This window comes from Phoenix dactylifera, chromosome 12 (genome assembly GCF_051530095.1).
Source record: "Phoenix dactylifera cultivar Ajwa chromosome 12, Ajwa_hap1_PhDact_Kaust_v1.1, whole genome shotgun sequence".
Classification (NCBI taxonomy): Eukaryota; Viridiplantae; Streptophyta; class Magnoliopsida; order Arecales; family Arecaceae; genus Phoenix; species Phoenix dactylifera.
The window spans coordinates 1,658,184-1,668,642 of NC_143201.1; the positions used below are offsets into that span (position 1 = coordinate 1,658,184).

Sequence of the window (10,459 nt, forward strand, 5' to 3'; positions counted from 1 at the left end):
GGAAAAAGTCATTCTTTTCTATCTAAAAATGTTGTCGGTCAAAAGTGGCTCGGTCATAATAAATCATAATAAAGAATGAGTGAAATCCGTGGGCACTGATTAAATTTATGTACCAGCAGGTTATGTGCCATCAGAAATGCATGATAATTTTAATAAATGATTCCACAAAATTATAGATTATCGAGTCTTAATATTTTTTTAAAAAAATATCAATACATAAGTAGTTACCATGGAAATCATCATCATCATCATCATCATATATATATATATATATATATATATATATATGTAAGGCGTTTTTTTAGTAATTTATGTATCTAATTTAGTAATTTTTATTTTTTAATTTGATATTGAAATCAACAACATTTCTCCCTGCTGAGAACGACAGTATTTCTCAGGTCATATATAACATGTACATGGAACGTCCAAAAAACTCAGTAAAGTGGTTGCAAGCATCCACGTCTTAAACCCCTATGGCAACCGACTCGTTCTAGTTGAAAATGATCAATAAAAAAAAATTTATATAAATATCTTTTTAAAATTTAAATTTGTGTGAATACTTTTTTAAAATTTATAATGATTTTTGTACCCTCATAAAATATTATTTTTGCACAAATACTCATATAACGATTCTTCTAATACGTTAATAAAAATCATATTTATTTTATTTAAAAATAAAATAATTTTTTGAAATTATTTTTTTTGCTATCCATCACGATTGGCTTATAAATATTTTTTTCACATCTACTCATTTTAACTTAAAACTGTTAATTTTTTAACAGCATTAAATAGTATGGATACATATATAAAAATAAAAATTAAAAAATAATAAATAGCAAAAAAATTATAAAAGTACATGCAAATATTAATTTTTAAAAATATTTATTGAAAATTTGGTATTTAGGAGGATATTTATGTAAAAAAATCTAAAAAAATTTCAAACGGTCCCGGACGCTTTCACAAGATATCCCAAAGCCGGGACAAAACCCGACAAAAATCTCACACGAAATCCACAAACCGATGACGTATTCAGGACAGAGAGAGAAAATTCATTACAAGATCAAATAATGAATTAAAATAAGAAGCCGACAACACCAGAGCGCCACCGCTCTCGGCCCACGTCGTCACGAAAAGTGTAGTAAAGGACAAAACAACGGCGGTTTTGGGACCTCAGGGTCGCGGAAGCTTCCCCTTTCTTTTTTTTTTTTCTTTTTTTTTTAAAGGCACCAAATTAACCCGATGGGGACCATAGGACTCCGGAAGCTTCCCCGTCGCCGTATATGAGCCCCGGGCCCGCGCGGGCTCACCGCTGCGAAGAGGAAAGGAAGGAGGGGGAGAGAGGAATGTGGTTGGTGTTCGGGTGCAAGGAGGAGGAGAGGGTGTTGGGGAGCCAGCAGGCGCCGGGGAGCTGCCCCTACTGCGGGGGGAAGGTGACGGCCACCGACGTCGAGAGCGAGTGTAGGTTCTGCTTCCTTTCCCTCTGCTTCAAGGTCAAGAGGAAGTTCCACTGCACTCTCTGCGATCGACGTCTGTCTCCTATCCTTGGGATTCTATAATCTATAGGAGCACTGGAAGCTTCAGATTGATAGATAGATGATGATTCCAAGAAGAATCACCATCTCAGTTATGAGCATGGAGGATGGGAATACCTTCCCGTTGGTTCGTTGGGTTGGTCGTAACGTATGATGGTTATGTCATGATGAGTTTATATATATATATATATATATATATATATATATATATATATATATATATATATATATATATATATATATATATATATATATATATATTTGGTTTTGATTTTGTTGTTCTTCGATTTGTTTGGATGACGGAGGGAAGGGAAAAAAAGAAAACTGAAAAAGGTTTCGACAAGGAGAGGGCTCTGGAAACTCTTCCTCTCTCTTTTTCTCTCTCAAAAGAGTGTTCTTTGGTTTCTCTTTATCCGTATATGAAGATGAATTGAGGGAATTGAAGCCGGTTATATATTTTTATTCACATCAGAAAAAGGAATGAAAGGTATGAGATCTCTGATAGTTAGATTAATTGATTTCTCTGTTTTGTTTTTAGTTTGATTTGATCTTGTTGAATGGCGAAGAGAGTCTTGAATTTGATGTGTTGGTTGTACGTGCGCTCGCAACTGACAACGAAAAGCTGTTGCTTTTTTTTTTTTTTGTCTTGATATCTTTTTATTTTGTGCCTTTAAAGTACCCTCTCTAATGTGCCAAAAAGAAAAGGTGCTCTCTCTCTCTCTCTCTCTCTCTCTCTCTCTCTGTCCCTTGTGTCATTATTCGACATAAAAACTCATAGGAAGTAGTCCATGCTGGTTTCGGATGAGCATGAAGTAATCAATCATCAGAGGAATTTCTTATGGTCCCCTGTTAGCATCTGTAAACAACGTTAGCTATCTCGTTTTTTTTTTTAAATGCTTCTTCGGACAATTACGTGATTCTACTAGTGAAATCATGGTCAAATCACAGGCTATACTGCTGCCTAGGGGTTAAATGTCCGAGCTAAATTGATAGCAGGAGGGAGCGTTTATTTCTCGTTGGTGGTAGAGCTGCACTGCAGCCCAAGCTGAAATCCAAATATCCTTCCCAAGATAAAAATAATAATAATAATAATTTGTATAATGTAAATGAAAAAATAGTGTAACTTTACTTGTTCTGCACTCTATTCATCCCGTCCTACTCCAAGATAAATATAGGACAGGTATAGATAATGATCTATCCGGTCTATGTCCGATCCATTGCCATCTCTGGTGCTCGGAGATGGTATCATGGACGAGTTAAAGGAAACATGAAGAATATGGAGCTCCTGCCTCTGCAACTGGTCTCATGATCAATGGCCATGCACCTCAACTTGCAGCATGTTGTTAAGCTGCAGGCTTCCTAATACACGGGCGAACCCTTTCCATAGCTGGATCATATTAGACTTGCAGCAGCGCTCATCTTTATTAGTCTCATCAAATATTTCGATATTTTTCATCTTTGTAGAATAATTATGTACAAACTAGAAAATAAAAAAGTAAGAAAGAAAAATGCTTTAAGGTACGTTACAATGCCGTTTTTCTTAAGGCAATTAGTGTGAGTTGATCCTGTTGAATGGCGAAGAGAGTCTTGAATTTTTACCCAAAAGAAGAAAAAAAAGTCTTGAATTTGATGTGCTGGTTGTACGTGCGCTTGCAACTGAACGAAAAGCTGTTGCTTTTTTTTTTTTGTCTTGATATCTTTTTATTTTGCGACTTTAAAGTACTCTCTCTAATGTGCCAAAAAAAAAAAAGAGTACTCTCTCTCTCTCTCTCTCTCTCTCTCTCTCTCTCTCTCTGTCCCTTGTGTCATTTCGATATAAATACTCGTAGGAAGTGGTCCATGCTGGTTTCGGACGAGCATGAACTTAATCATCAGAGGAATTTCTTATGGTCCCCTGTTAGCATCTGTGAAACAACGTTTGCTATCTCGGTTTTTTTTTCTTTTTGTTAAATGCTTCTTGGGACAATTACGTGATTCTACTAACCCATCCAATTGGCTTAAATATACATTCCATCCTGATCTTTTATCATGCCTTGCTAACCCATCCAACTGGCTTCTCCAAAAATTCAACGGAATCACGAATTTAGTGTTTGACGTTTTGAGATAAATCTTCTGAACACCATGAAGTTCCTCGCTCTCTCCCTCCCTCTCTCCCTCTCTCTCTCTGTTTATCACCCTTAAACAAGCCAAATCTCTTGGTGAGGTCATCCTAGTTGGTTCACTAGTTACAACCCTTGCACCAGTACCGCTTGAGTTTTGCAACAAAAACAATACGCACCATCATTGATCAATGGCTTTTTTATCGAAGTCCCTAATTACATATTAACATATTCTTTTCCAAGCTCCAAAATCATTCGAGATTGCAATCCACCTCCTCCTTCCGGCCACCCTCTTGCTCCCTTCCTTTGGATGCCGGCGAGCCCTTTGAGATAGTTTGATGAAGCAACCATGCAACCGTTGGAGTGAGGGTGGACGACTGATTACCTCTGGTCTTTTTCTGTTTTTTTTTTTTTTTTTGGCTAAACCGGATGTATCATCTAGTACAGGTATGGAAACAACTAAAAAAGGCGAAAAATAACATATACTGAAACGCACTAGGCGACTCCCTCTCCTCCACCCAAAAGATATTCCTAGAGTAGTTGGCCAAGTATGATGCCGCCCAATCTGCAGCTTTATTGACTTCACTGTATACATGTCTCGTCTGAAAGACTAATCCGTTACAAATCATAGCTCGAATGTTTCTAAGCAGCAAGTGGTAGTCGCCCACACCGCCCGAGCTCTGTTGTATCCACCCAATAACCATCGCTGAATCACCCTCAAGCAGGATAGTTCTAGCTTGCAGTGCCCGCCGAGCATAACCCAAGTCGGCCCAAGCCGCCCTCAGCTTAGCCCTCGGAACCGAGGTGTCGAAGATCTAGTAGGCCGTAGCCGCAACCATCCTAAAGTCCGGACCTCTAATAATAAAGCCATCACCTCCCCTCACTGTCTAGGCACCTGCATGAAAGACACCACATGGCACCAAACTTCGAGAGGAATCATAGCAAGCCTCCAAACCCTCTTCGCATGCTGGCACTAGAACAGGGCGTGGTCCACAGACTTATCCACTGGCACTCGGGACACTGTGGGTGATTGCCCAATCCCCTCTCACACAGCACAAGTCTCATCAGGAGAAAGCTCCAAGCAAGACCTTCTAGAGGAATAAGGCCACCTCGAGTGCTAGCCGAACCGCCAAATCGATCTACAATCCGGTCCCAGATGCTGCTCGCTCTAGAGGATGATGTAGACATCACCCACCCTGACCCTGGATCTGCATGTCGTACTCCACACCCTGACATGTGGACTGGCACATCCCGGGACTGGCAACGATCGGATCCTCTCCTCGAGCTGATCACCAACCAGCTGGCAAAGCCAGATGGTATCCCACCCTGCCCCATTGGGATGAAGAAGACCGTAGACCCGAAGTCCCTCACGGGCCTCAACATTGACTATGGTCGTCCAATGCCTCAACGGGAGGTACAACTTCTATCCATGCACTTCATATTAGCCTAGAGTTTGCTCTAAGCAATATAGCAAACTCTATCCACCCTACCACGTCAATCCCTCGAGCCACTAGGAAACGATAAACCCCATGCACAATCACATGAGGAGAGTTGGCATTATATACTAGAATAGATGAAAAAGACTAATTGATGATACAAAGATAAACACTTGGCGTAACATATCAAATTGGTCGCCATGAAAAGAGAGGTTAGTTTATATGAAGTTAGGATAACCACAATTGATCTTTGATCTCACATCAAGAGTAAAGACCATTTAAGAATACTTATTCATTAACTTCTATTTTTTCCATCCTTTTCCCTGGATTCAAGCTATATATATCTTAAGACAGCATTTGAAATAACTAAATAGCATTAAACTTGATTCCAACCAGGTTGTTCAAAACTAATCAATTTTAATTCCTGTTCAACACAAAGTTATAAAGCTGGCCATAGATGCTTTATCTACGGGAAAAGAGAATACATCTATGCCAGATTATCAATAATTGAAACCCTTCAACAAAAACAGACCATTCAAAAACTTGGAAAGCAAATCTAAACATACATGCAAAGAAACAAGCGAAACATGTTCAACAAGAAGAAATGTCTAAATTCTACCTCACTAAAGAATGGATTAGACCGCCTAGAAACATTGATCTACAATGTTAGTGTTGTGAGCAATAATGTCCTCATCCTGCAGATTGTTTTTTTTTTCTTTTTTGATTGGTTTTAAAATGTTAGCCCTCATGTTATCCCACACACTACATGTTCCTCATAAGGTAATGCTACTCCAAGAAACTATATTGCATTTGTGATTGGTGACCGTTATCCTGGGGGAGATCACAACATCTAAAAGCACCCTTTGTTTCCAGGGAGGGAAAACTACCAGGTGTCTTTGATTACTAGGTCCAGGTACTTTGACATGCACCACCCTGAGACCTGAACCTCATACCTCTTGGTATCACCTAGTTCACAACATTTAGATCAAGAAATATTATCTACCGCAACAAGCTATTCCACCCAACTCAGCAAGTAGTATTTAATAGAAACCTTGCAGCAGGTGTAATCACAAAATGAACATAAAATCGCAGACGAGAAGTGTCAAATATAAATTCAATCCTTCAAAAAACCGAAATACCAGTGTCATGATTCCTCCACTACAAGTAAATGCCTTCTTCAATTATGAAAAAGATGGATCTAAAGTTAAGTTACCTGCCTTCAACAAAAACAGACAACAGTAAAACCTCTGAAGTGAAAAGTCTAATTCATCCTTCTGATGAGCTCATTAATGTAGTCCTCGCGGTTTCCTGCATCCCCTCCTTCAACATAGTGCTTCCTCTTCTTCTTCAGGCCACTCAATGGTGCCTTAAGCTTGAATGGCCACAAGAAGTTGTTTGCTTCCTTGAAGTGTGGCCCCACAGTCATGATTTCATGAACGAGATCCTCAATGCAGATAATCCCATACTTCCCTAGGCCCTGCAATTCAACAATAACAAATTACTAATGACAAACAAGAGCCTAAAAGCACATAAGCTGAACAATTAACATCACTTGCATCCAAAAAAAAAAAAGATAAGAATCTCCAACAGCACAATACCTGTTCTATGATTGAGTTATCTGTCAGAGGAATCCTCTGCTTGTTCAACTTCCCATATCCCCTCTTGTATATCAACTCCCTGACACTCTTCAAATTAGGGTACCTAAAAACATCATATTTTCCCCAGTTTTTAGCACACTACCGCATGCATGATCAAATCCTTATAGTGAAAAACTAAGTGGAAAACCATGACAAGATTTAGTACCCATATGTCACATATGGCTCGACCCGACGCAACATGTTTATCGTGGCCTTGTTAACTTTCAAGAACACACCGTTAAATATCTACAAACAAATTGGGCAACACTTCATTAACCAAGCAGAACAAAGCCAAACAAAATGTAAGCTTTAAACAAAATAACAACGAAACGATTGATAGAATGCATGCTTGCCTGCCTAAGCCTCAAGAGCTGCAAAATCTTTCGGGTTTTCGGGTGCATGGCATTGATACTACATAATAAGATCAAAAGCAAACAGAGAGTAAAAAATCCAATTAAGAACAAATAAACAACCAAGCGATCAAATACCACAGATGAGTAGCAACTTAAGGGTCCAAAATACTAGAGAAAAAAGGGAGAAAATCGAATTTTGGACTTACCCACGGATTCGGATGATAAAGAGAAGCTTGGGTTCGGGGCTGACGTAGAACCCTCCCTTCAACCTCGCCTCGCGTTTCAGGCGGATGAGCTCCTTCTCCTAATAAACAATACCCATTTCTCACCAATCAGTCAAAAAAACAAACAAAAAAAAAATCGAAGCTTGAGAGATAAAAGAGAAAGAAAAGTATTTGGCGTTGCAGCACCTGGGATTCGTAATCCTTGGCGTATTGCTGCGCTCTGGTGAAGATAACCTTGCGGTTTTCGCGGTCCTTCTTCTTACTGGCCTCGAGCGCCGTCTTCTTCGCCAGCGCCCACTCCTCCTCCCTCTTTCTCTTCTTCAGCACCGACTCCGGTATCACCGCCTTCGCCTCTCCCTCCGCCATCTCCCTCTTCGTCCCTCCGCGGAATCCCTAGCAGAGAAAGGGAATCGTAGAATCAAATTGGGGCAAGATCTTGGAGGAAAAAAAAAAAAAAAAAAAACCCTAGATCCGGATCCGGACGTTTACCTTCTTTGGATCGGAAATGGCGACGGGGTTCGAGGGAGGAGGGGCGCGGGGGCAGATGGACGAGGTTTTAAGGGTTTCTGGGAGCGAAGACCCAGGGATTCCGACGGTCGTGATACCGCATGGGTGTCAAACAAGATCTGGACCGTAGAACCATATTTGTTTGCGGTGTTCGTAGGAACACAGATAAGCTAACGTATTCAACGGCTTCCATGATTCCATCTCCAGATCCTGGCCGTCCGAATATGCTAATACTCGTGCAAGATCACAACGTGCTATCTTACGACAGCATCCCAGCACAGTACCGGAGCCCGGGTTGTCCTGGGCCAGTATTTCGGGCCAGGCCTTGTTACAGCTTAAGGTTTTCTGGGCCTATAATTTTGGGCCAGGCCCTGGTTACTGTTGCCTAACAAAGCTCCGCTTGGCCTAGCATGTTTAGATTTGATGGCTTATCGGGTCGTCCATCTGCCATGATTCATGCTCTGAGATGAGTGGGACGACATCCACGGTTGGTCGGCCTTGAGATTCACAAGCCACAGATGATGCAGGTTAATTGTTGGTGCGATCGTCTGCCGTGTAGGAATCTCAAAGCTGAAACTTGAAAACTCTTATTCCTGCACATGCGCGGAGGCAGCTGAGGTAACTAACATTGGGATCATAGTTGTATCAAAAATTATTAAGTGGGTCAGGTCCACCGTCGATCTAGGATAAAATAAATCTACTCAAAATCCATCTACAGTGATTTGGTCCTATTTGGCTAAGCTTTTTTTTTTTTGCTTAAAACAGGTGCATCAAACAGTACGTGTATGAATACACCCAATAAGATCAAAATACAGTAACTCACGGAGTGCCAATGGCAACTCCCCCTCACCCGACCAAAGAGCATACCCCAAATGGTGGGCCACGTAGGCAGCTACCCAATCCGCCGCCCCGTTGGCCTCCCTGAATACATGCTTGGCCTGGATAGCCATCCCATCTCTCATCATCACCATGATATCACGGATCAAGGGGTGGTCTGTGCCCTCACCCCTTAATCCCCTCTGAATCCACCCGATGACAGTGGCCGAGTCACCCTCCAATATAATCGAGCTGGCCCGCAACACCATCCGTGCATGACGAAGGCCTGCCCAGGCTGCCCGCAGCTCTGCTCCGGGGACCGATGTATCAAACAACTGGCAGCCACCTGCGGCTACCGCCCTCGCATACAAGTCTCGTATGACAAAACCTGCACCGCCACGCATGCCGTCATCCCAAACCGACCCATCAAAGTTAACCTTGAGGAAACTCGGGGGTGGGGGCTCCCAGGTGAAAAACACCATCCGAGGAGCTGCCGAAGCAAGAGGGGAACCCCAGGTGTCCCAAGCTATCAAAGGTCTATCTGTAGGTAGGGTAGGCCTAATCTCTGTGGCCTGTGCCCGCGCAAGCTCTGCCACAAACCTCGGTGACATCCTGCGCTCGCCAAGAGTACGGGCGTTCCTAGCCAACCAAATCTGATATGCTGTGCAAGTCGCTCTGATACCCTCATCGCGAGTCTGTGAACTGGCTAACCACTGACGCATCACCCTGAGAAACTGTAGTCGCGCACTCCGCGCTCCCTGCGGGATCCCAGTCCACTGCCATGTCGCCCTCGCCCATGTACACTGGAAGAGCACATGGTCCACTGACTCCTCAGCTCCACACGTCTCGCACTCTGCTGGGACCCCCCAGCCACGCCTGCTCAGCTCTGCTCTCGTCGGAAGGCGGTCCCAGCATATCTTCCATAGGAAGAGAGCTACCCTCGGGTGAAGGCCCGACCTCCAAGTCCAGATACAGTCCGGCCCCGGCTCGTGCTCCGTCTGAATAATGCGGGAGAGATCTCCTAATCTGACACTGGCCCGGCTCGAGGTGCCCCACACCCTGACGTCCGGCCCCCCACAACCGGGTAACGGAAGGGACCGGATCCTCGCAACTAGGTACGCCCCAAACACCAACCTGAGTCTGGCCTCATCCCACTCTGCCCCTCCTGGGGCTAGGAGGTCACACACCCGTAGCCCCTCCACTGCCGCGGTGTCAACCATAGTCGGCCAGCAACTCAGGGGAAGGGAGTCCACCCATGAATCGCCGGTCACATCAATAGTCTGGCCGTCTCCAATCAAATACCTGGTATGCGCCAATACAGATGGCATGTACCTCCTGATCTCACGCCACATGAAGGAGACTCGACGCCCCCCCCCGACCATATCTAGCTGCCATCACCTGACTCCAGAGGCCATGTGGCTCTAACAAGAACCGGGCCGCGTGCCGAGCAATGAGCGCCTCGCGCCTTACTATGAGGGACTGCACCCCCAAGCCACCCTCGCCGGTAGGAAGGCACACATGCTCCCATGCCACCAGGTGCACTCCGTGACCTCCATCGTATGACCCCCACAAGAAGCTCCGAAGAAGGCGCTCGATCCTCAACAGAATCGTCTTCGGAACCACTGTGTTGGCCATGAGATACACCGGTATGGATCCTAGCACCGCTCTAACCAATGTCACTCTCCCCATCATGGATAGGGAGGACGCTCTCCATCCCTCCAACCTGCTCTGGACACGCTGCACCAAACCCGAGCACTCCGCCACCCGTAGTCTCCGGCCAGTAATAGGAACACCTAGGTAGGTGAGCGCCCCCTCCTGCTCTGGTATCTGCAGTATCCCTCTGATCTCCTGTCTG

At 43.7% G+C, this 10,459-nt stretch overlaps 2 protein-coding genes across 2 annotated transcripts; one reads left to right on the top strand and one right to left on the bottom strand.

The window, feature by feature from the left end:
• The first annotated feature begins 1,214 nt into the window (after positions 1–1,214).
• On the top strand, positions 1,215–1,737 carry LOC148700331 (uncharacterized). Its single transcript, XM_088708255.2, has one exon. The coding sequence runs from the start codon at positions 1,281–1,283 to the stop codon at positions 1,554–1,556; it is 276 nt and encodes a 91-aa protein (XP_088564381.1). The 5' UTR covers positions 1,215–1,280; the 3' UTR covers positions 1,557–1,737.
• A 4,430-nt stretch (positions 1,738–6,167) lies between these two features.
• Positions 6,168–7,879, bottom strand: LOC103714103 (large ribosomal subunit protein uL30w-like). The gene is made up of 7 exons (XM_008801239.5): positions 7,771–7,879; positions 7,468–7,674; positions 7,264–7,361; positions 7,058–7,115; positions 6,871–6,950; positions 6,666–6,768; positions 6,168–6,544 (listed from the first exon to the last, which is right to left on the bottom strand). The coding sequence occupies exons 2-7, from the start codon at positions 7,645–7,647 to the stop codon at positions 6,329–6,331; spliced, it is 735 nt and encodes a 244-aa protein (XP_008799461.4). The 5' UTR covers positions 7,648–7,674; positions 7,771–7,879; the 3' UTR covers positions 6,168–6,328.
• Positions 7,880–10,459: the final 2,580 nt, after the last annotated feature.

What these genes read in the sequence shown, in the direction of transcription:
- LOC103714103 (XM_008801239.5), bottom strand. Translation starts at nt 7,647, where the DNA reads ATGGCGGAGGGAGAGGCGAAGGCGGTGATACCGGAGTCGGTGCTGAAG. An exon ending in AGCTCTTGAGGCTTAGGCAG is followed by an intron (nt 6,951 to 7,057) that starts GCAAGCATGCAT and finishes ATTTGTTTGTAG; the next exon opens with ATATTTAACGGTGTGTTCTT. An exon ending in GAGCCATATGTGACATATGG is followed by an intron (nt 6,769 to 6,870) that starts GTACTAAATCTT and finishes TGATGTTTTTAG; the next exon opens with GTACCCTAATTTGAAGAGTG.
- LOC148700331 (XM_088708255.2), top strand. Translation starts at nt 1,281, where the DNA reads ATGAGCCCCGGGCCCGCGCGGGCTCACCGCTGCGAAGAGGAAAGGAAG.